Source organism: Ovis aries, chromosome 6, assembly GCF_016772045.2.
Source record: "Ovis aries strain OAR_USU_Benz2616 breed Rambouillet chromosome 6, ARS-UI_Ramb_v3.0, whole genome shotgun sequence".
NCBI lineage: Eukaryota > Metazoa > Chordata > Mammalia > Artiodactyla > Bovidae > Ovis > Ovis aries.
The window spans coordinates 46,406,938-46,433,181 of NC_056059.1; the positions used below are offsets into that span (position 1 = coordinate 46,406,938).

General features: G+C 38.3%; 1 protein-coding gene and 1 pseudogene across 20 annotated transcripts in view; both read left to right on the top strand.

Annotated features, from left to right (window-relative positions):
• The window catches only part of RBPJ (recombination signal binding protein for immunoglobulin kappa J region), a 238,452-nt gene that overhangs the window by 186,408 nt on the left and 25,800 nt on the right, over positions 1–26,244 (top strand). For 19 of the 20 annotated variants that reach the window (XM_060416939.1, XM_042251296.1, XM_042251290.1 and 16 more), the window contains 2 exons: positions 8,233–8,271; positions 22,789–22,884. In XM_060416939.1, coding sequence (XP_060272922.1) covers positions 8,233–8,271; positions 22,789–22,884 — 135 coding nt within the window. Of the gene's footprint in view, positions 1–1,273; positions 7,295–8,232; positions 8,272–22,788; positions 22,885–26,244 lie in introns of those variants that run through there. The other variant, XM_060416943.1, reaches the window with a different exon arrangement.
• On the top strand, positions 1,309–13,859 carry LOC114115300 (deubiquitinase DESI2-like; annotated as a pseudogene).

Below are 26,244 nucleotides of genomic sequence, written 5' to 3' on the forward strand. Positions count from 1 at the left end.
GCTCTCTCTTGTTGAGGCCATAGATGTTAAGACATATACTTTTCATATGAGGTCTTTATAGGTGATGTTCATGGATGCCAGGGTTCTCAGCTCATCTGTGCTGTCTGGGTTGTGAGGCCTATGGCTATCACAGATTTAACTGGAGCAAATCCCTCTGCAGGTATGAGTTTTAGGAAAAGCACCTTTTTCCTAATCTGATGCTAACTTTGGAGATACCTCAAAAGCCAGATGCAGAGAATATCTGGAAACCATGTTCTCGGTCACTCCTAGTTTGTATCTTTCCACTCTTCCTGCTTCTTTACACAGATTGATGACAGACTAACAAAGTTTGTTGTTGTTTTAGTTGGAAAAAAAAAAGGTAGAATAAAGGGATTTTAAAATTAAGGAAGCAGTGCCTTTCAGATGTTCTGTGCAGTATACTAGTAAGAAGGGGAACATGTTTCTTCACCTGATGGGGCCAGCTGCAAGTGTGGCATGTGCCATAAAATATTTGTTCTAATAGAAAATGTTTAGTAAGTGTGGTTTAGGAGAAGGCGTCATGCCTTGACTGTCTTTTTTTGTTGTATCCAAGACCAGTAGTTACACCTTGACAGGTCTTAAGGTAAGAGTAAGTTAAAGCTAAAAATTGAATTGTGAACAAGGTGTGGCTTGTCTTGCTCAGTTATTTGACTCAATACATAGACTGTTTTCTGTCATAGATACAGAATGAAGCTTTAGAAGTGAAGTTGTTACATGTTTACTTGAACTGTATTTTTAGATTGTTCCAATATTAGTCTTTTCAATCATATTCAATAAGTATAATGTTTTTTTCTAGCTTTTTTAAAAAGAAATTACATTGATGAACATCTTTGAATATACACCATTGTCCATTTGTCTTAACTGCATGTCAGTGCCATAAGGGAATGGATTTTGTGTCTTTTTTTCACTGATTTATAGCAAGTACCTATACTTGGTACATACTAGGTGAATGAATGAATCTGAGGACAAAGATGGTCTGTTACATGTAGCCTTTTCTAATTAGCCTGTTCTGTTTTGGTGAGTAGATTGCTCAACAGCTTTCTGGTACCTATTGCTTTGTTTTTCATATTATATGTTAGCATAGACTATGGGGATCATGTGTATCATCTATTTGTTTCTTTCTCCTGGTGGAATGATCAGGTATGGATTCTTGAGGGTATCAATCAGGTTTCCTTATTTTTCCCTTGTTTAATGCTGTTTTGTTTCACTGTCTTGAACCATGATTCAAAAATTCTAGTACTCAGGCGCTTGAGCCGGAGCGGGCCGCCAGCGGTCCGGCCCGGTGGGCGCAGAGGGTCCTGTCGGCGGCGCCCGGGAGCGACTAGCTTCCCGATGCTTCCGCCCTGGCTCCTGCCGGCCGGGCTGTGCGCTTAGGGCCCGGCTCCGGCCGCCTGAGGCGTCCGCGTGGGTGACAACGGCCCCGCGGAACGGAGCGGCTGGAGCGCGAGGCGGCGGCCGCCGGGAGGAGGATGGGGGCTAACCAGTTCGGGGTGCTCAACGTGTACGACATGTACTGGATGAACGAATACACTTCTTCCATCGGAATTGGAGTTTTTCATTCAGGAGTTGAAGTATGTGGCAGAGAATTTGCTTATGGTGGCCATCCTTATCCCTTTCCTGGAATATTTGAAATTTCCCCAGGAAATGCTTCTGAACTAGGAGAAACATTTAAATTTAAAGAAGCTGTTGTTTTAGGGAGCACTGACTTCCTAGAAGATGATATAGAAAAAATTGGAAGAATTGGGAAAAGACTACAAAGGCAATGCCTATCATTTGATGCATAAAAATTGCAATCAGTTTTCTTCGGCTTTATCAGAGATTCTCTGTGGGAAAGAGATTCCTCGCTGGATCAATCGGCTTGCCTACTTCAGCTCCTGTATACCTTTTCTACAGAGTTGCCTCCCAAAGGAGTGGCTCACACCCGCAGCCCTGCAGTCCAGTGTCAGCCAGGAGCTCCAGGATGAACTGGAGGAAGCAGAGGACGCTGCAGCCTCGGTCTCCATGGCCAGCACCCCCGCAGGCTCCAGACCTGGGCGCCACACCAAACTATAAACATCTCCCAAGTCACACATTCAGAACTGTCTGTGGCAGTTGACTATCACTAGAGAAAAGTAAAAGAATAAACGTCCTTTGGATATTTTGTATGCAAAGATGGCTCTCCTCCAAATCCCAGTTTTTCAGCTCAGGATTATATTTGTAATAAAAAAACAAAAAAAAATAAATCACTTGGCGCAGGAGGGGGAAAAAAAATTCTAGTACTGTTTTTGAACTGTATACTACTTAGAGAAGATTTGGTATGAAGTGAAGTGAAGTTGCTCAGTGTCCAATTCTTTGCAACCCCATGGACTGTAGCCTACCAGGCTCCTCCGTCCATGGAACTCTGCAGGCAAGAGTACTGGAGTGGGCTGCCATTTCCTTCTCCAGGGGATCCTCCTGACCCAGGGATCGAACCCGGGTCTCCCGCATTGCAGGCAGATGCTCCACTATCTGAGGCACCAGGGAAGCCCGACAAGTGTATAAAACAAGTGTACTTTTCTCAGCTTGCTGTTCATTCAGTGTTGTATTTGCATGAAATTTGACTTCATTAGGAGTTTGGATTGTTCATGCTCTCTTCGATGTTACTTGAGTTAATAATTTATTTTAATCTCATTTCTGCATTAAGCAGAAAACTTGTGAAATTCAAAATACTAGAGGAAATTACTTTTAGTTTTACACCCAAGGGCAGAATAGTTTCCCACATGATTTGAGCCGGCTTTTGCATCTAGAAACTCAAGAGGTCTAATATCATCACTAGACAATATCCTAGCAGTGTAATTACTAAATTGTTCTATATTCAAAGTTTTTTCTTTTCTTTCCATACCTCACCTTTTGGTTTTTGACTTGATTTTTCTCTTGTGAAGCATCTGTTAGCTAGAAAAGGTGTTAAGATGGTGAAGTTTTGATAACTATCGTGTTTATCCTCAATATGTTTGTGATCATGTACTTCCTTAACAGATTGGTTAATATAAAAGAAATGTATCTGTTGTGGGGGAAACAATATTACATGTCCACCATGAGCAAAAAAGAAGTAAAGTATGCAAAGTTCAACTCTTTTACTTACTTGAAAATTCTAATGGATTGGAGGATATGTGGGAACCTTGTATAGGTAGGAAGTATATTTAGTGATTGATGGAAACTTTTGAAAAATCTTCAGCACTGCCAGGTGTATGAAAACAGATACAGTTAAAATAATATTTTCCCTAAGCTGAAACTTTTGAACTGTGGTATTGGAGAAGACTCTTGAGAGTCCCTTGGACTGCAAGGAGATCCAACCAGTCCATTCTGAAGGAGATCAGCCCTGGGATTTCTTTGGAAGGAATGATGCTAAAGCTGAAACTCCAGTACTTTGGCCACCTCATGCGAAGAGCTGACTCATTGGAAAAGACTCTGATGCTGGGAGGGATTGAGGGCAGGAGGAGAAGGGGACGACCGAGGATGAGATGGCTGGATGGCATCACTGACTCGATGGCCATGAGTCTGAGTGAACTCCAGGAGTTGGTGATGGACAGGGAGGCCTGGCGTGCTGCGATTCATGGTGTTTCAAAGAGTCGGACACGACTGAGCAACTGAACTCAACTGAATTGACTGCACATCTTATGAAAGTGTCTTACAGAAGAGTGGTCTAAACTTCATTGATCCGATTTATTTCTGGTTTTCAGTTGTCAACACATGTCAGTAGACATCTTGTTTTAAAAATAGATTAGAAGTAAAGATAAAAATTTTGAAAAAAAAAAAAAAAAATTTTGTAGTGTCCCTACTCCCTACTGCAAAAGGGAGGAATAGGACTTAATCTTTAAATTATAATCAGTCTCTGAGTAATTGTTATCTGACTTGTCATTTCTGCTGAAAACTGGTTATTTTGATTGTATAATATAAATACTATATCATGAATTTTCTTGACTCACTCACGTTCAAAGATGGGCCTTCATTCTGCAGAAGATAATTCCTGAAGTGTTATGTAGATCAGTAGAGGAAAGTGGCTCTTGATAAGTATAGGGTGCATATAGTATCTTGGTATAAGTTGACAGTTTTAAATATGTAGATCTATGAATTTAACTGAATAATTAGAATCTAGTTCAGTTGTGAGCTTCAGAGTTATGCATTGCGAACCTACTAAACACTTTTATGAATTTTCTCAGAAAACCCTTTTCTTTTCAATGATTAAATTTACTTATTTTTAATTGAAGGATAATTGCTCTAAAATATTGTATTGGTTTCTGCCATAGATCAACATAAATCAGCCATAGGTATACCTGTGTATACCTTTCTCTCTCTGAACCTTTCGGCCGCCTTGCTCTGCATCCCAATCCTCGAGGTTGTTACAGAGCCCTCGTTTGCATTCCCAGAGTCACGCAGCAAATTCCAGTTGGCTGCCTGTTCTACGTAGGATAGTATATCTGTTTCTGTGTTGCTGTCTCCATGCCCCACCCCACCTCCCTCCCCACTGCCTGTGTCCATATGAGTCTGTTCTCTGTGTCTCCATTGCGCCCTGCAAGTAGTTTCATAGGTACCATCTTTCTAGATTCCATATTTATGTGTTGAAACACAGTGCTTATTTTTCTTTCTGACTTTCATTCTGTATGATAGGCTCTAGGTTCATCTACCTCATTAGAACTGATTCAAATGCATTCCTTTTTCTGGCTGAGTATATTCCATCCTGTACATGGACCACAGCTCCTTTCTCCATTCCTCTGTCAGTGGACATCTAGGTTGCTTCCATGTCCTAGCTATCGTAAATAGTGCTGCAGGGAACATCGGGGTACATGTCTTTTTCGCTTAGGTTATGTGCCTAGTTGTGGGATTGCTGGGTAATATGGTGGTTTTATTCCTAGTTTTCTAAGGAATTTCCATAGTGACTGAATATATATCCCCACCAACAGTGCAAGAGGGTTCCCTTTTCTCTACACCCTCTCTAGCATTTATTGTTTGTAGATTTTTTGATGATGGCCATTCTGTCACTTGTGAGGGGATATCTCACTGTAGTTTTGATTTGTATTTCTCTAATGAGCAGTGCTGAACATCTTTTCATGTATTTATTAGCCATCTGTGTGTCTCTTTTGGAGAAATGTCTGTTTAGGTCTTTTGCCCTCTTTTTGATTGGGTTGTTTGTTTTTGTGATATTGAGTTGTATGGACTGCTTGTATATTTTTGGAAATTAATCCTTTGTCAGTTGTTTCATTTGCTGTTATTTTCTCCATTCTGAGGGTTGTCTTTTCACCTTGTTTATAGTTTGCTTTGCTGTGCAAAAGCTAGTAAGTTTAAGTAGGTCTCACTTGTTTATTTATATTTATTTCCATTATTCTAGGAGGTGGGTCATAGAGTGTCTTGCTGGGATTTATGTCATCAAGTGTTCTGCCTGTTTTCCTCTAAGGGCTTTATCGTTTCTTGCCTTTCATTGACATCTTTTATCCATTTGAGTTTGTCTTTGCGTATGGTGTTAGGAAGTGTTCTAATTTCATTCTTTTACATGTAGCTGTCCAGTTTTCCCAGCATCACTTACTGAAGAGACTGTCATTGTCATATTGTATATTCTTGCCTCCTTTGTCAAAAGTAAGGTACCCATAGGTGCATGGGTTTATCTCTAGGCTTTCTATCTTCAAGAGACCCATTTTATTACCCTTCTCCCATTCTATTAGATACAGTAACCATTACATTTAATGAGATCGGTAGACATATGATGGCATATGCATTAAAGAGAGGATTGAGTTTACAGACACTTACTGGAGATGCTTTATTATACACTGAAGAAGTGATTTAATCTTACTGTCATTTATAAGATTCCTAACCTTCAGATAGCACTCAGATAGAACAGTGCATCATTTTGAAATACTGTTCAAGCTCAGCAGGCAAATCTCTTTTTCATGTTTTCTCTGGGGGCAGGAGTGATGTTGCACAAGCACCATCTGATTGTTGACTTCATTGAATGGGCAGTTCCGGAAAAGAATGTAGACAGATATTTGAATCAACATTCAGTTGATTTAATCTGATTTTTAAAGCATTTCAGAGTACCAGAAAACAAAGTTTGCTTTTGAATTTTGAGAGCAGTGGATCTTGTTAGTTATATGATAGACCTATGTTAAATTATGTATTAGATTCCAAAGGATGTGCGATGGTCAGAGTTATTAGCTAGTATGATTAGTATCATGATTCTAACTGAAAAGTTTCATCTCATTAGTTAGCTTTGTCTCTCTAAAATTTTCACCATTTTAAGCTCTTAGATTCTCTCTATATTCTCTGCTTCTCTTTATAAAGTGTGACTCTGTTCTTAAATATATATATGCAAAGAAGTAATTTAAAGATTGTCTTAAACTTTTGGGGTTTTGTAAAATATACTAAATCTAACCTAGTGAGGCACTTTTAAATTTTAATCATATGCTGCATTGGCAAATTTAATCAGCCTCAAAAATTAAAAAAAAAAACAAAAACTTTCCTGTGGAAAGTTTCAGGAATAGATTTTTGCCTTTAATTCCATAATTGGAATTCACATCATAGATTAAGCAGTAGTTCAGTGTTTTAAAACCTTTGTCCTTCAGCAGCCTTGTTGATATTACTAAGTTATTGTGTTTATAGAAATCAAAGAGGATTACTTACTATTAATCCTTCTGACAAAAACTTGGGATTCTTTACTCATTTTGGGGTGCCGTTTCAGTTAAAGCCACTTTTCAGTATTTTAGGGTTAACTGAAATACCAAAATATTCAAGGGCAATTTCTTATAAACCAAGTTCATAAACAGTGTCATAGAATGTTAAATTACTCAACAGAATGAACTACATGGGATTTTAAGACTTTTGTCATCAATTTAATAATTGTGTAAAATACCGCAAATAGAGGAGAGAACTCTTAAGTCAAATTAGGCTTCTCAAACCTATAACCCGTTATGAACAAGTCACTTAACCTATTTATAACTGCAGTGTGGCTTTAAAAAGAAAGGAAAATTCTATTGATCTTTTTTCTTCAAGTGCTGTGTGCCTCTGCCCTGTCTTTCAGAAGACCTCATTTTTTATTTCAGAGGAGACAAGTCATCACATAAGGATTAGTTTCTTCTTCCTCTTAAACTTGTTTATCTTTATTAATATCACACTTAATATTGTTAGTTATTTTGGCTTAACTTTTATAACTAGAAAACAGTAATAATTACTAACATTTACTAATAATTAATAATTCCAGGTGTTCCAGGTGTTCTGTGTGTCTTCTGTATATTAGTTAGCACTTTTAATCCTTCAGCAACTCCTTGAGGTCAGTACAACCACTTTGTCAGTTTTGCAGATGAGGAAGGAAACTGAACTAGAGAGTCCGATAACTTCAAGGCTGCACGGGAAATAAACACTAAATCATAGATTTGAACTCAGCTGATTTACTCTTGGAATCTCTCTTACCACCCATGCTGTATTCTAATTCCAGCCTAAATTGTGCTAGTCTTTGCTTGTGCTTTTTCTCTTTGCCTTCTCCCAATGTACCGTCTTTCTGTGGTTCTATGCTAGAATATTTAGCATATTTCTTTTTGAAGGGCCATATATTATGAACTAATTAATCAGTCAACATCTAGGCTTAAATCTTAACTTTGCCTGCCACCTAGCTCACTTTGTGACATTAGGCAAGTTGCTTTCTACATCTTTAAAATGTGCCTTCCAGAATTATTTTATAATGGTTAAAAAGGGTTAGCAAAGGGTATAACATAATGCTTGCCACATGGTAAACATCTGTGAGATCTACATCCCCTTGGGCTGTGAGGAATTTTTTGAATGCTGCAGATTATGTGAGACTGGAAGATCATCTTTTGTTAGGTGTTTTAGCAAGGTGTCTCTGGGAAGTAACTGCTGCTGCTGCTAAGTCACTTCAGCCGTGTCTGACTCTGTGTGACCCCATAGACGGCAGCCTGTCAGGCTCCCCCGTCCCTGGGATTCTCCAGGCAAGAACTCTGGAGTGGGTTGCCTAATCAGTGTAATACACACTCAGTGTGTGGATGTGTCAGTCCTACCTAGGGTCTGTTTTGTTTAGAAACAATTTTAAACTCTGTATTTTATTACTACTGAGTGTTGGTATTTACTGGAGGATTTCTTTTTACAGTGGCCTTTAGTAGGGTTGAAGTATAAGTCGTAAAGGAGGTTTCATGGTGTCTAAAATGTTGTAGAATATGTCATATAGCCTATTTATTTTTTTCTTATTTCTTCTAGAAAATTTGGTGAGCGGCCTCCACCTAAACGACTCACTAGGTAAGCATTATATTAGTCTTTTACCCAAACGTTTTATGAAAGTGTTATATCCGGTCATTTTGGAAACTCTGTTAGGTTTTATTGAATAGAAGTTACTCACATAATGGTATTTAGATCATAAGCCTATTTCCATCTTCCCTTCCTTGTATCACCCCCTTTTCTCTCCTACATAAGCAAGATAAGATGATACAGTTCAAAGGGAAAATGAAACCTTTAAAGAGTTAATATTGAGTATTATATAGTTAATGTAACAAGGACTACAGCATAAGGATAGTTTCCTTTGTCTAGTTTCATTAGCCAATTAGAATTTGTTGATTACAACTGGGACTTGAAAGATACTTCAATGTTTTTTAGAAAGAATTTTAGAACAGATTTTATACATTTTAATGAGACTATAAATATTATACTGTTCTAATTATATAATTTGTACAGTGTGCATTTTAATTACATGTTAAATTTAAAAGTGTTAGTCTTGAAAATACTTTTTAAAATTTCTGGTAGCCAGTGATTGTAAAATAAAAAGTAAGATGCTCAGTTTCACTGCTATAGTCCTGGAGATAATGCTACCCTGCCTTGTTAATATCTTTATAGAAAATTGTATGCATGTATAAACAGAGACGTGTCTTTTTTTTTTTCTTTTTAAAGTCTAGCATGATACTCTCAACATTGTTCTGTTAACTGTAGATCTTCTACCTTGCTCTCTTTAGTGTCTTCATAATTTTTCATTGTCTTCCGACCAATCTTTATTTAATTCACACACATGGCTATTTGGGTCATTTCCACGTTGTTGCCATTATTAAAAAAGACGTTTCACGCAAAGAATGATGGGAACCTGCCAGAAGGACACACAAAGGGAGCCAGTTTGAAGAGTCTTCTTTTAGCCAAATCATGGACACTTTGGTCATCAAAATAAATAATGACAATAATAGATTAAAACCCACAAAATAAAACAACAGTTTAGAAGTCTACGCTGAGTTAAATAATTAAATAAGTGGAGGAAAGGCGATAGCTTCCCTTTACAGAAGAATTCCGCCTAATAAACGCAGAAGAGACGGTGAAGCTTACACCACACAGTGGCAGCCACTACAGTGATCGTTTCGAGCAGCGCCATCAGCGATGTCTAAGCCACTGCTTAACGTCTGATGAGAAGCAGAGCTTGCTTATAGTGTCCAAGCGCATCTCACAAAGCATGTGTCAACTATAAAGAGAACAACAGTAACAGGACAGTGAGGGAATCTGACAGAACCCACCTTAATTAAGTGTTCTAAATTAACATCACCAATAATGGACAAATAAATTCCACATGCATCACGAAGAATCACGGTATAGCTTTGGTGTGATTCTTGCCAAAATTGCATAAGCTGAAATCTAAGCTTAAGGAAGCTGGCAGACAGACACAGATGGAAGGACATCCTATAAAGTAAACAGCATTTACTCTTCAAAATGTTTAAGATTATGAAGAATAAAGACTGCAGAGTACCAAAGTAAAGGAACCCCAGAGGTCGCAACAGCTAGGTTACACATGACAGATTTAACTAAACTGGATCAGGAACAAATTTTTCTTGTGCTCTAAGGATGGAGTTGCCAAACATTTTCTCTAATGGATCAGATAATGAAAGTGTTAGGCTCTTTGGATCACACTGAGTTTGTTGTGACTTTTCAGCTCTGCTCTTGTGTCCCCAAATCATCCACAGACAATATGTAAATGAGTGGTGTGTTCATGTTCCAGCTCAGCTTAATTAAAATAACAAACAAAATGGAGGCTATCCTGATTTGGCCTGAGTTCAGAGTTTCTCAACGTTACTTCACACTTCCACCCCCAAATAAATGATATTAGAGGGATAGTTGGAAACATCTGAATAAAAATCTATTGTGGAAGTATTGTATCAGTCATAATTGCATGTGATTGTATAAGACAATGTTTCTTGGCAATAAACACAAGTTTTTGGGTAAAGTTTTTTTATGTCTATAATGTGCTCTTAAATGGTTTTAAAAGTGTTTAATATACAAATATGGTAAAATGTTAACATTTGCTAGTCTGAGGGAAATGGAGACTAGGAATTGTTTGTACTACTGTTGTAACTTTGTGTCTGAAACTCAAAATTTAAAAATATTTTAAGGCATATTTCAGATCAGGTGGGTTGGGAAAATGTAACTTACCTCACAGGTCCATGTAAACATATTGTCAACTACTTGTTTTTATATATCTTGAAGAAATTCTAACTGGAATTTGTTCAATTCATGCAATAGGCATTTTGAAATTTAAAATTTATTAGATAAATAATATTGACATGAAGTTACTCAGTCGTGTCCGACTCTTTGCGACCCCGTGGACTGTAGCTCGCTCAGGCTCCTCTGTCCATAGGATTCTCCAGGCAAGAATACTGGAGTGGGTGGCCATTTCCTTCTCCAGGGGATCTTCCCATCCCAGGGATCGAACCTGGCTCTCCTGCGTTGCAGGCAGACGCTTTATCCTCTGAGCCACCCTAGATAACTATTTTCATTACCAGCAGCAATAGATTTGAGTGACTCCTAACAATAAGATATATTTTGATGAATAAATTAGTTAACTCCATAAAAATAGCAATCAGCAAAATGTATGAATGTTATAAATAATATAATAAATGGTAATAATATAAGGAAAGGAGGTTTTCCTTTCCTTAAGTGTATACAATGATATAATTAGGTCCCATCTACTTTATCATGGCTTTCCATTTACCCTTTAAGCAGTTTTCCCTGGTTAGAAAATTTTAGTAGCTTTTAGGACTTCTGCTTCTGGCCAAGATGGAGTAACAGGGACTAGAATTACTCTTCAGCTTGGAACAACTAAAAACCTGGACAAAGTATATGAAACAGCAGTTTTCAAGATATTGGATGGCAGGCAAGAAAGGACAGTGACCCTTGAGAGACAGGAGACAAATGAGGTGAGCCCCAGCTTAGTGCCTGGAGAAAATTTCCAGTATATGATATAGGAAGGGGAATCCAGGTTGAGTCTGGTAAGCACCTTGAGTTGTGGAGATGAACTGGGAATGTAAGGAGGCTAATTAAAGTGGTCAGAATTCTTTGGGCAGAGGACTGGAGAGGAAAGAGCTATGCAGAGTGTCAGAGATCTTTAGGGGGTCCTCTCTCTAGTCTTGAGCTGAGTAGTGAACAAAACCTGTGTGAGTAAACTACCCAAGGCTGGGGGAAGATAAACCTAAAGAATTAGAGGAAAAAGAATTCCTAGAGCTCTCTCAATTCTATGAATTGTGCTTGTTGCCAGTAGTCAAAGTGGGGAAAATATCTCATAATTCACAGTGTATCAACTAGAGTATTCAGAAGAGTTTTGTTTCAGTGGTACAAAATTAGTTCAGTTCAGTTCAGTCGCTCAGTCGTGTCTGACTCTTTGCGACCCCCTGAATCGCAGCACACCAGGCCTCCCTGTCCATCACCAGCTCCCGGAGTTCACTCAGACTCGCGTCCATCAAGTCTGTGATGCCATCCAGCCATCTCATCCTCTGTCATCCCCTTCTCCTCCTGCCCCCAGTCCCTCCCAGCATCAAAGATTTTTCCAATGAGTCAACTTTTCGCATGATGTGGCCAAAGTACTGGAGTTTCAGCTTTAGCATCATTCCTTCCAAAGAAATCCCAGGGTTGATCTCCTTCAGAATGGACTCGTTGGATCTCCTTGCAGTCCAAGGGACTCTCAAGAGTCTTATCCAACACCACAGTTCAAAAGCATCAGTTCTTCAGTGCTCAGCCTTCTTCACAGTCCAACTCTCACATCCATACATGACTACTGGAAAAACCATAGCCTTGACTAGACAGACCTTAGTTGGCAAAGTAATGTCCCTGCTTTTGAATATACTATCTAGGTTGGTCATAACTTTTCTTCCAAGGAGTAAGTGTCTTTTAATTTCATGGCTGCAATCACCATCTACAGTGATTTTGGAGCCCCCCAAAATGAAGTCTGACACTGTTTCCACTGTTTCCCCATCTATTTCCCATGAAGTGATGGGACTGGATGCCATAATCTTCGTTTTCTGAATGTTGAGCTTTAAGCCAACTTGGCCTAGACTAAATGCTGCTCTGGTTCCAGCTTAAAACCTTAAGCAAGTTTGAAAGGATCAAACATTTTCTAAATAACTTAATTTAGAACTAGAACAAAGCTAGAGAATATTTAAAGAATGGAAAAATATGAAGCACTCAGAAAGATGGTAAAATTCATTGTATGTTAACATATGGTAAAAATAAAAAATATAGGAAAATGATTCATAATGAGAAAAACCAGTCAATTAAAACCAACTCAGAAATGACACAGATGATAGAAAATGGCATTAAGACTGTTAATTATATTTGTCTTCTTTATGTTTAAGAAGCTAAGATCAGGACTGTATAAAATTTTTGTCAAAGGATAAAATGGTAAATATTTTTGTTTTTGTGGCCTGAACAGCTTCTGTTATAACTAACTTTGTTGTAGTGCAAGAGTAGCCAGAAACAATGTCTAAATGAATGGATATTACTGTATACTGGAGTATAACTTTTTTTCTACTATAGATATAGATGGTAGGTTGCATTTGGCCTATAGGCTATAATTGCAGGTCCCTGAGCTGAAAGAGAGATTGGAAGTTAAATAAAGGACATGGAAGATTAAAAGAAAGAGAAGACCCAATTCACATTTGTAGAGATGAAAACTAAACTATTTAAAGGAAAAAATACACGTGTAGTATTAATCACAGATACATGCTATTGAAAAAGAGACTAGTAAACTTGAAGGCATACCAATGGAGGCTATCCAAAGTGAAGCACACAGAAAAAAATGTCTGAAAAATATCATTAGTGAACTGTATTTTATTTTCAAATTGAAGTCATTGAAGGGGAAGAAAGAAACAGAAAGTAGAGTTGCTCAGTCATGTCCGACTCTTTGCGACCCCATCAACTGTAGCTTGCCAAGCTCCTCCATCCATGGGATTTTCCAGGCAAGAGTACCTGAGTGAGCTGCAAGAGATAATGAGTGAAAATTTTCTAACTTTGGTGTAAACTATAAAATAACAATTCTAAAACTCAGTGAACCCAAGTGCAAAAACTATTACTTTTTTTTCCTGGAAATACCTCATCATCAAACTGCTTAGTTCAGTTCAGTTCAGTCGCTCAGTTGTGTCTGACTTTTTGCAACCCCATGAACTGCAGCACGCCAGGCCTTTCTGTCCATTGCCAACTCCCAGAGTTTACCCAAATCCATGTCCATCGAGTCGGTGATGCCATCCAACCATCTCATCCTCTGTTGTCCCCTTCTCCTGCCTTCAGTCTTTCCCAGCATCAGGGTCTTTTCAAATGAGTCAGCTCTTCACATCAGGTGGCCATAGTATTGGAGTTTCAGCTTCAACATCAGTCCTTCCAGTGAACACCCAGGACTGATCTCCTTTAGGACTGGTTGGATCTCCTTGCATTCCAAGAGACTCTCAAGAGTCTTCTCCAACACCACAGTTCAAAAGCATCAATTCTTCGGTGCTCAGCTTTCTTTATAGTCCAACCCTCACATCCATACATGACCACTGGAAAAACCATAGCCTTGACTAGACTGCTTAACCTCAGTGATAAAGAGAAAATATTAAATGGAACAGAGAAAAGTGATACATTATATACAGAGGAACAAAGATAGCATGACAGAGGTTTTTCATCTGAAACCTTACTAGGAAGAAGAGGACAGTGGAACAAGAGTATTTAAGTTCTCAAGGGGGGAAAATATGGCAACCTAGAATTCTAGTCCTAGCAAAGGCAGAAACAAAGACAGCTTTCGACATAAGAAACTGAAAAGGAATCAATCATAAACAGGCCTGAACTTTAAGAAATGCTAAAGAAATCCTTTATGCAGAATGATAAGGAATTTTGTATCTCTGGGAGTGTATGGAGGTGGGACAGTGTAATTCAGAGTTTCTTTCTTTAAAAAAATAATCTTTTAAACCTACCCTATTCTAATCCCTGTCTTCCAAATTAAGCAGTAGTTTATAAAATATGTTGTCATTTAGAGGATGATCTTTTAGGTAGTGTTCTAAAAATACTATTTTACTGATACAGAGTTAATATTTTTGATTAAGTATAGTTAATACTATGTACTGTTCAGCATTTCACTTTTTAAAAATACTACATTCTTCTGGATATATAGATGAATACATATGGTAGAAATTGAATGCTAACTCTCAAGGGCATCCCACTCTCTTGAAAATAGTCCCCTTAGTGTGGATCACAGGTATAACTGACTTTACTTGACTGTGGATTAGGTCTTGTACTGAGATACAGAAACAACTGGCGTGGTTTTCTGTGGCCTGTAGTCAGTTCAGTTCAGTTACTCATTATGTCCGACTCTTTGTGACTCCATGGACTGCAGCATGCCAGGCCTCCCAGTTTTTCTCAAACTATACTCTGCAGCTCTCTGGAATGTTTGCAGGTGTTGGGTGTTATGTGTGGAATTGCTTAATGCAACAAAAATAAGTTTCTTTACCAGCAGACAGTTCATGTTGGAACCTTTATTATTTGGATTTTACAAGTGACAAAAATCCAATTTGAGTTGTACAGAGACTGATCCCGTTGGTAAGGGTGACAGTTTAGACCTTCCATCTTTGTGGGCCAACTTTCTTCTTGAGTATTTGGGATTGGCTATGGTTAGTTCCCAGCTCAAATGCCTTCCCCACAATCCCGAGCCTCCAACACAAACACACACGCGCGCGTGGTTTAAATCACTTATGCACCCTTTTGACACACACACACACACACACACACACACACGGTTTAAATCACTTATGCACCCTTTGGTGCAGTAATGGCAGCTTAACTGAATGTGGTCAGGAAGTAAGGGTTCTATTTTCAGACGATTAGGGGAGTTAGGACCATTAAGGACATTCTTTTTTGAATTTTGCTTGCGATATAAAAGAAGTACACATTTATAAAGGAAAAAAGAGTCAGAGGGTTGACAAACTGATGGTTTAACCATGTCAAATTATAATGGCATTTGACATGATTTCATGTTAGTAAAAATATTGATAAAAATTTCTGCTTTTCTAAACATTTAAGCTAAATGTGTTTCAAGTAAGTAAACTAAAAAATAGTTGCTCCATGCCCTTCTTCAAATAATTTTTAATTGGCTTCCATTCAGAATGAATATAAGGAATTATGGAATGAAATAAAGAATACATAAACTTCAGAACTTGTTAAATAGTAACTGTTAAAACAGATTATGAGTTTCAGCTTTATTGTTACTGTTTTTTTTTTTTTTAAAGAATTCAGTAATACAAAGTAGTAATTCTGCTGGTAAGGTTCTTATAGCACCTATATTGTTTTCAAATGATAAAATTTCCCTCGTTCTTTCTTAAAAAGACATTGGATGATTTTCTCATCTTACTGTTGGAAGGAACAATTTTGGTTTTCTTTAATCCACTTATTTTCAGCCCAGGTGAATTGCCCCACCCCTCTGATATTCGGCAGTATCAGGAGACATTTTTGGTTGTCACAAATGGAGCAGAGGTGCTATTGGCTTCTAATCGGTAGAAGTTAGAGATACTGCTAAACACCCTCCAGTGTACTGCACAGCCCCCTCACAACAGAGAATTGTTTAGTCCAGGATGTCAGCAGTGCCTAAACTGAAGCCCTGTTCATTTGAAGAAACTCGACTCGGCTTGAGTGAAGAGCAAATAGGCTACCACTTCACGGGCTTTACTTTTTAATTGTGTTTCTTTTGAGTGTATTGCCTTAATTTTTTTTAGTGGCTCTTTAAGATACGAAATAGTATTATCAACCTACAATTGCCAGAGAACATAATTTTAATGTTTGATGTTCTGTTAACAAACTGGATTTTGTCTTGTTGAAGAAGCTATTTGTTAAATTGTTATTACAGAATTACTATTATTAAAGTTTTTAGTTTCATTTTCAAGAATTTTTATCATAAATATGAAGGGAAAAGACAAGGAAAACTGGAGCTATCTTGCATTCATCATAAATATGTTGAGATCTGTACTTTTTTGTCACGAAGACATTGTGAACAGTTACTTCCAGTATGAGCAGCTAGCATGATAACCAGTGCCTTGGGAGGTAATGGACTCTCACTAAATCTTTAATGGGAAGATGGATAAAAGTGTAGCCTACCTGTTATGCTGGCAAAAAGACTCGTGCCTTGCAAGTCAGGTGAGACACCTGATCCTTTACCTCCTAGTCCCTTTCAAGTTTGCTGTCAAACTTAAGTGGAAGTCTTCCAACCTCGACCTCCTGCCCCCTTCCTCCTGCTGTTCTAAGAAAATAATAATAATAGGTAGAGTTTGGTATTTGTGTTTGTGAGGATACTTAATTTAAAATATTTTTCAGAATATGAGCTATTAATGTCAGTTTTTTTTTAAAACAGGTGAGAAAACTCTGGCTCAGTAATTGATAAGAGTTAAGATTCAGACCCCTGTTTTATACCAAAACTGGGCTCATAACCAGTGCAAAATATCTAATAATATTAATTTTGTCTTCAAGGGCCAGACTGCCTAAATTTGAATCCTGAGGCTTCAGTGTCATTTTGGAAAGTTGCTTAACTGTTCCTCCATTTCTAAAATGTGCCTAGTAGTGTGTCTTAGAGGCCTTGCATACTGCTTGGGATGACAAGGAAAAAGCCCTGGCATCTGACACACCAAGTAATTGCTAAATGATATAATAGAGACTAAAATGCAAGTAGAATTCAGTGTGGGGAAATATATTTGAAATTGCTTCTTAAAAAATTATTTTCAAGTATATTGCAACTATTCACATTTTATGCCAGTGATTGGACCTCTGTGTCAGTTTTGTCAAGATATTGACCTTCTGGCTTAGCTTTTGTTTCCTTATCTACCTTGAACACTTTGGTCAGTCACATGACTTACTAGTGCCTCAGATCCTGTATTATCCTTATCCTCTTCATGCTACACCACTTGTCTACTACCCAGCAGGTTTGAGAATGTGCTGTCTATTCCCTTGGAATGTTGGTGGGAATTGTCAGTATCATTTGTGAATTTCAACATTAGCCAGTCCTTCAATACAGATTTTCAGTCATTTACATTGTCAGCTTCTTTCTCCATTCCCTAGAGAGTATTTTCAGATATCAGTAGTACCTGTGGCCTTTTTCTGACCTGTTAGGCATCATAGCAGACTCTCATTTTACAAAATTGGTAAGGCTTTTTGTTAGTTGGTGGCTGACTTCTTGCTAAAATTAGAGACTTACACCTCTGCAGCATCCCACTCTTGATTGTTACCTTTTTTGAGGTTGTCTCCTTCCTTAGCATCTCATAGAGAGTTTCAGTTCTATCCTTACTGGTTCTTCATTTCCTTTTATACATTTTCTGCTTGACATTCCTATCTGGGAGATTTCATTCACTTCCATGGCTTTGGTTGTGAGCTGTATACCAAAGATCCCTACTTTTCCAGCCCAGATCCTTCTCTGGAACTACAGGTGGTTATTTCTAACAACCTATTGAATACTTTAAGTGTTCTGGGGCATTTCAGAGTTGACATTTGTCAAATATAATGGAACTTATTATACACTTGCCTCTCCTGAAACGAAAGGCTTAAATGTTGTCTTCTCCTGTACTATCTTCTGTTACCTCTTTATTAGTGTGTCAGCCTTATTTCAAGTTTTTCTCTGTGCTTTCTAAAGTCCTTTCCCTATTTCACCACTAGAATTAACTGAAAAAGAAAATTGACTGTATGTCTTAAAAACAAAAAAAAACCTCAAGATCTTACGTTGCCTTTTGTATACATTGAAAATCTGGATTCCACAGTATGGTGCTTTTTTGTTTGTCTGTTTCTTTAGTTTTAGCTCATGAGATCTTCGATCTTCATTACTGCATGTGGGATCTTTTTGTTAGTTGCCCGCATGCAAAATCTTAGTTGCAGCATGTTAGATATAATTCTGTGACCAGGGATCAAACTCCGACCCCCTCGTTTGGGGTCGCAGAGTCTTAGCCAGTGGACCACCAGGGAAATCACAGCATCGTGATTTTTTGGTAATGGGATTCAGTGGCTCAGATGGTAAAGAATCTCACTGCAATGTGGGAGACCCAGGTTCCACCCCTGGGTTGGGAAGATCCCCTGGAGAAGAAAATGGCAACCCATTCCAGTATTCTTGCCTGGAAAAATCCATGGAGGGTGGAGCCTGGTGGGCTGCAGTCCATGGGGTTACAAAGAGTTGGACAGGACTGAGCAACTAACACTTTCACTTTGGGATAAAATTAAATGATGATCTTTTCCCAGTTTCAAAGAGGTGGATTTTTTTTTTTAAGATTTTAAGTTTTTTCTAGGTATTTTAAGTTTATTACCTGCTATTGCTTTTATCATCATCTGTCATAGGATGGGATTTGAATTAACTTAAACGTTTATATTTACTATTTAATTTTTTTTTAAGATTTATTATTTTTGGCCGTGCCTAGTCTTTGTTGCTGCGCATTCTTTTTTCTCCAGCTGCGGCGAGCGGGGACTACTCTTCATTGCAGTGCACAGGCTTCTCTTTACTGTGGCTTCTCTTGTTGTGGAGCGCGGTCTCAAGGGCACATAGGCTTCAGTAGTTGCAGAACGACTCAATGGTTGTGGCTCAAGGGCTCTAGAGCAAGGAAAGGGCCCAGTAGTTGTGGTACATGGGCTTGGTTACTCCGCAGCATGTGGGATCTTCCCAGACCAGGGATCGAATCAGGCTCTTTATTACCTCTGCCCTCCTTAACATCAGTTCAGTTCAGTCGCTCAGTCGTATCTGACTGTTTGCGACCCCATGAGTCGCAGCACGCCAGGCCTCCCTGTCTATCACCAACTCCTGGAGTTTACCCAAATTCACATCCATCAAGTTGGTGATGCCATCCAGCCATCTCATCCTCTGTCGTCCCCTTCTCCTCCTGCCCCCAATCCCTCCCAGCATCAGAGTCTTTTCCAATGAGTCAACTCTTCACATGAGGTGACCAGAGTATTGGAGTTTCAGCTTTAGCATCATTCCCTCCAAAGAAATCCCAGGGCTGATCTCCTTCAGAATGGACTGGTTGGGTCTCCTTGGTGTCCACAGGACTCTCAAGAGTCTTCTCCAACACCACAGTTCAAAAGCATCAATTCTTGGGTGCTCAGCTTTCTTCACAGTTCAACTCTCACATCCATACATGACCACTGGAAAAACCATAGCCTTGACTAGATGGATCTTTGTTGGCAGAGTAATGTCTCTGCTTTTGAATATGCTATCTAGGTTGGTCATAACTTTTCTTCCCAAGGAGTAAGCGTCTTTTAATTTCATGGCTGCAGTCACCATCTGCAGTGATTTTGGAGCCCCCAAAAATAAAGTCTGACACTGTTTCCACTGTTTATACCTCTATTTGCCATGAAGTGATGGGACCAGGTGCCATGATCTTCGTTTTCTGAATGTTGAACTTCAGGCCAACTTTTTCACTCTCCTCTTGCACTTTCATCAAGAGGCTTTTTAGTTCCTTGTCACTTTCTGCCATAAGGGTAGTGTCATCTGCATATCTGAGGTTATTGATATTTCTCCCGGCAATCTTGATTCCAGCTTGTGCTTCATCCAGACCAGCGTTTCTCATGATATACTCTGCATAGAAGTTAAATAAGCAGGGTGACAATATACAGACTTGATGTACTCCTTTTCCTATTTGGAACCAGTCTATTGTTCCATGTCCAGTTCTAACTGTTGCTTCCTGACCTGCATATAGGTTTCTTAAGAGGCAGGTCAGGTGGTCTGTATTCTCATCTCTTTCAGAATTTTTCACAGTTTATTGTGATCCACACAGTCAAAGTCTTTGGCATAGTCAATAAAGCAGAAATAGATGTTTTTCTGGAACTCTTTTGCTTTTTCGATGATCCAGCGAATGTTGGTACTTTGATCTCCGGTTCCTCTGCCTTTTCTAAAACCAGCTTGAACATCTGGAAGTTCGCGGTTCACGTATTGCTGAAGCCTGGCTTGGAGAATTTTGAGCATTACTTTACTAGCGTGTGAGATGAGTGCAATTGTGTGGTAGTTTGAGCATTCTTTGGCATTGCCTTTCTTTGGGATTGGAATGAAAACTGACCTTTTCCAGACCTGTGGCCACTGCTGAGTTTTCCAAATTTGCTGGCATATTGAGTGCAGCACTTTCACAGCATCATCTTTCAGGATTTGAAATAGCTCAACTGGAATTCCATCACCTCCACTGGCTTTGTTCGTAGTGATGCTTTCTAAGGCCCACTTGACTTCACATTCCAGGATGTCTGGCTCTAGGTGAGTGATCACACCATCGTGATTATCTTGGTCATGAAGATCTTTTTTGTACAGTTCTTCTGTGTATTCTTGCCAGCTTTTCTTAATATCTTCTGCTTTGTTAGGTCCAGACCGTTTCTGTCCTTTATTGAGCCCATCTTTGTGTGAAATGTTCCCTTGATATCTCTAATTTTCTTGAAGAGATCGCTAGTCTTTCCCATTCTGTTCTTTTCCTCTATATCTTTGCATTTATTGTTGAGGAAGGCTTTCTTATCTCTCCTTGCTATTCTTTGGTACTCTGCATTCAGATGCTTATATCTTTCCTTTTCTCCTTTGCTTTTCACTTCTCTTCACAGCTATTTGTAAGGCCTCCCCAGACAGCCATTTTGCTTTTTTCCATTTCATTTCCATGGGGATGGTCTTGATCCCTGTCTCCTGTACAGTGTCCCAGACCTCTGTCCATAGTTCACCAGGCACTCTATCTAGCAGATCTAGTCCCTTAAATCTATTTCTCACTTCCACTGTATAATCATAAGGGATTTGATTTAGGTCATACCTGAATGGTCTAGTGGTTTTCCCTACTTTCTTCAATTTAAGTCTGAATTTGGCAATAAGGAGTTCATGATCTGAACAGTAGTCAGCTCCTCATCTTGTTTTTGCTGACTATATAGAGAGAGCTTTTCCATCTTTGGCTGCAAAGAATATAACCAGTCTGATTTCGCTGTTGACCATCTGGTGATGTCCATGTGTAGAGTCTTCTGTTGTGTTGTTGGAAGAGGGTGTTTGCTATGACCAGTGCAGTCTCTTGGCAAAACTTTTGGTCATGCCTCTGTTTGAACCATGTATTTCATTACAATTTGTTTTCCAGATATGTTTTACTGTCTTTACTGAACTTTGAGCTTTGTTCCTGTGGTAAGGATTAATTCGCAATCTATTAGATTCCAGTTACCTTTTCTGCTTTGAATCAGTACATATAAACACTGTCATCTAGATTATCTCATTCATCCACAACCACTCTATATTATGTCAGCATTATTCTTATTACCAGATACAGAAACCAAGCTAGATGTGGTTAAGAGATATGCCCCAGGCCACTTAGTTTCTGAGTGCTGCAAGTATAAATTCCCCACCCTTGATAACTTACTACTATTCTATGGGCTTCCCTAGTGGCTCAGACTGTAAAGAGTCTGCCTGCAATGTTTGAGACGCACTTTGCATCCCTGGGTTGGGAAGATCCCCTGGAGAAGGAAATGGCAACCCGCTCCAGTAGTCTTGCCTGGAGAATCCTATGGACAGAGAAGCCTGGCAGTCTGTGGGGTAGCAGACTCAGACACAACTGAGCAACTAACTCTTTCACTTCACTTTTCATTAATCTATAGCTGTCCTCTTATACATTTGTCTTTTTACTTATAAATAAAATAGTATTCAGTATATTAGAAGTGCTTCTTGATGATTGTTTTTGAAGCACTTCTGCTTTAATTTTGTAATGTGTTAAACATCTTAAGAATCAGGGTTCTACTGATTCAGATAAGTGAAAGTTTGATCTTTGTTGTAGACCTTGGGTTCTTTGTATTCTGTTGTATTGCTTAGCAAAGTAATTGATAAATATTGTTAAGACATTGAACTTTTTATACAGTATTTGCATAATAAATGGATAGTTGGAATACTTTGTACCCAAAACAGTTAACATTGTATTTTTTCCCAAATTTAATTGTTTTTCCCTAATTTGAATTACCCTTTATTAAACTTCGTGTTTAGTAACATCATTGAGAGTAATTATGAGTTTGTATATAAATGATAGCCTTTTCTTCTTCATTTTGTAGGGTTGTTATTTTAAGAATATGTAATAATAAATTGGATGACCTGAGAATTTCTTATGGTTTTGTCTTTGGTCAAAAATACTCATTCTAATAGCTGGAGGGAGAGGGGCTAGTCTTAGTGGTGAATTAGATTATTAAATACAAAATATTGCACATGATTAATTTTACAAAGGGTTTAAAGCCTAATAAGCAATGTACTTGATGTTTCTAGTTACTCTATAAGTTGTAATTGTGGTTTAATTGAGTTATATCATAAATTCTTATAGTGAGGGACAGTTTCTTCTTTGCAGAGAACAAAGTATACTGTTGAAGATGAGCAGTATTTGTTTCCTCATTGTATGATATTTTTTAAATTTAGTTATGGTTTGTTTTGATTAATTTTTATTTTTATATTTACTTGTTTGAAACATTTTTAAGCATTCTTTTTACAGAACATAGTAATATTACAAATCTTACCCCTGTAATAGTAATATTTATATTTTATTTTAGGGAAGCTATGCGAAATTATTTAAAAGAGCGAGGGGATCAAACAGTGCTTATTCTTCATGCAAAAGTTGCACAGAAGTCATATGGAAATGAAAAAAGGTAAGATTATGTTTTCTTTTTGTGGATAGTCAGTAGTTATCACATGAATTTACAAATGATGTATTGATATGCAAGTAAGAGAATGGTTTCTGTTATTGGGTTATTTGCAAGTACAAAGTGAAAAATACAGGATTTATCTCTGTTGTCTCTATTTAGTACAGATCCTCTGGTAAATTCCTGATTTCACAAAATGAAATAATCCATAATTTTTATTCAGGGCTCTGTAGTATTCCCTAAGTACATGTATTAGCTCATTCAAAAAGTAGTTTTCCTTTTGGTGCAAAATGTAGTTTTATAAAGAAATATGATCTCAGTATTACCATTTTAAAAAGAAAAAGGCTTAAACAGACCCCAGAATTGAATTATGGAGTGATTGTGAAGAAAAGTGGCCTAAGACATATCCCAGCCCTTTCCACCCAGGTTAAGGGAGAAACAGCAGAGTTGAGCTGGTGCTCATATTATGTGAATGTGGCATTACAGAAATGACCTATAAATCAGATTAGCCAAAATTAGATAATAGATTTTAATGTTAAGTGTTTATCTTGGTATCTTTTCAATTTCATCGTTTTTGGTATATGCTTCTGGGTTTTTGTTACTTGCTTTTTCACTTAGTTCCCAGAATTTTCCTGTTAATAGTTTCTCAAGTCTTCGTCTTTCAGATAGCATTTTTATGCTAAGCATAAAATAACATGCTTTGGTGGACAAGGCTGCTTATGGAGGAACATGAAAGATTTTTTTGGGTTGGCTTGAAAGGTAATAAAACTGAACTGGAAGGAGGCATGAAAACTCAGGTTTAAGTATTGGATTGAAAGGAGTGAGTGGACTCTTTGTGATTCCACAAAATCTTTTGAGTTTGTGAGATAAAGGGAATCTTAGCATATGCATAAGAGAAAGGAGATGGAGTACATTGATTTCATGTGCTAAAAAGTTTTTAAATTGTCTGTTTCTGAAAGTCCTCTAAATCTGAGCTGAAACTATTTAGTTGATAATGTTATCATCAAAGAGGATTAGCAGCTGAAAACAGTATTTAGGACTCATATTGTCAAGTGTTCTTTTTTAGTTATTCAAGTTCTCTAAATTTCTGATTACTCATGACACTTAATCATATGATTCAAATACTAGAAGAAGTTGGTACTTATGGTTTGGGGCATAGAAACCAAATCAAGTTAGTGGCCTCTTTTTGCATGAAGTTGATACTGGATGTTCAGGACTCCCTGCCCCATAACATCATGTAAGTATAGGAGATGGTCTTTTTTTTTTTTTTTTTTTTAAACTCTAAGGAAAGCAAACCAAGTCAGTACCTTCATTACTTGAGATGGATCTAAAAGGCTGTTGTTGTACCTCATGGTGAAGAAGGAACAGCTTCCCTTCATCCAGTCATATCTAGACATTATTCAGGAAATGCCTTACAGATGTTTTAAAGTTTTAATCCTTAGAAGAATATTGTAAATAGGAGTGCATTAGTGAGGAAACAAAAGATCAGATTCTTTAGAAATGGGATGGTAGACAATAGAATAGAAAATACTAGAGATCTCTTCAAGAAAATTGGAAATATCAAGGGAGCATTTCATGCAAGGATGGGCATGTTAAAGGACAGAAATAATAAGGAGCTATGAGAAGCAAAACAGATTAAGAAGAGGTGGCAAGAATACATAGAAGAACCATACAAAAAAGGTCTTAATGACCTGGATAGCCACAATGATGTGGTCATTCACCTAGTGCTGGACATCCTAGAGTATGAAGTTAAGTGGATCTTAGGAAGCGTTACTAGGAACAAAGCTAGAGGTGGAGGTGATGGAATTCCAGCTGAGCTATTTAAAATCCTAAAAGAACATCTTTTAAAGTGTTGTGCTCAGTATGTCAGCAGATTTGGAAAACTCAGCAGCGGCCACAGAACTGGAAAAGATGAGTTTTCATTCCAGTCTCAAAGAAGGGCAATGCCAAAGAACGCTCAAAACTATCATACAGTTTCACATGCTATAGCAAGGTTATGCTCAAAATCCTTCAAGCTAGGCTTCAGCACTACGTTTACCGAGAACTTCTAGATGGATAAGCTGTGTTCCAAAGAAGCAAAGGAAGCAGAGAGAAATTGCCAATATTCGTTGGATTGTGGAGAAAGCAAGAAGTTCCAGAAAAACATCTGCTTCATTGACTATGCTAAAGCCTTTGACGGTGTGGATCACAACAAACTGTGGAAAATTCTTAAGGAGATGGGATTGCCAGACCACCTTACCTGTCTCTTGAGAAACCTGTGTGTGAGTCAAGAAGCAACAGTTAGAACTGGAATGGGAAAACTGACTGGTTCAAAATTGGGAAAGGAGTACATCAAAGCTGTATATTGTCATCCTTGTTATTTAACTTTTATGCAGAGTAAGTACATCATACGAAATGCTGGGCTTGATGACTCATAAGCTGGAATGAAAATTGTCAGGAGAAATAACAACTTCAGATATGCACATGATATCACAGTAATGGCAGAAAGTAAAGAGGAACTAAAGAGCCTCTTGATGAAGGTGAAAGAGGAGAGTGAAAAAAACGGGCTTGAAACTCAGTATTAAAAAACTAAGATCATAGCATCTGGTCACATCACTTCATGGCAAATAGAAGGGGGCAAAGTGGAAGCAGTGACAGATTTTATTTTCTTGGGCTCCAAAATCAATGCAGACTGACTGCAACCATGAAATTAAAAGATGCTTGCTTCTCGGAAGAAAAGCTATGACAAACCTAGACAGCCAGCATATTAAAAAATAGGGGTATCACTTTGCCAACAGAGGTCAATATAGTTAAAGCTATGATTTTTACAGTAGTCATATATGGATATGAGAGCTGCTGCTGCTGCTGCTGCTGCTAAGTCGCTTCAGTCATGTTCGACTCTGTGCGACCCCATAGACGGCAGCCCACCAGGCTCCCCTGTCCCTGGGATTCTCCAGGCAAGAACACTGGAGTGGGTTGCCATTTCCTCCTCCAGTGTGTGAAAGTGAAAAGTGAATGTGAAGTCACTCAGTTGTGTCCAACCCTCAGTGACCCCATGGACTGCAGCCTTCCAGGCTCCTCCTTCCATGGGATTTTCCAAGCAAGAGTACTGGAGTGGGGTGCCATTGCCTTCTCCGGGATATGAGAGCTGGACCATAAAAAAGGCTGAGTGCTGATAATTGATGCTTTGTTTTGTGATACCCCTTGGACTGCAAGGAGATCAAAACAGTCAATCCTAAAGGAAATCAGTCCTGAATCTTCATTGGAAGGATTGATCCTAAAGCTCAAGCTCCAGTACTCTGGCTACCTGACTCATTGGAAAAGACTCTGATGCTGGGAAAGATTGAGGGCAGAAGAAGAAGGCGTCGACAGAGGTCAATATAGAGG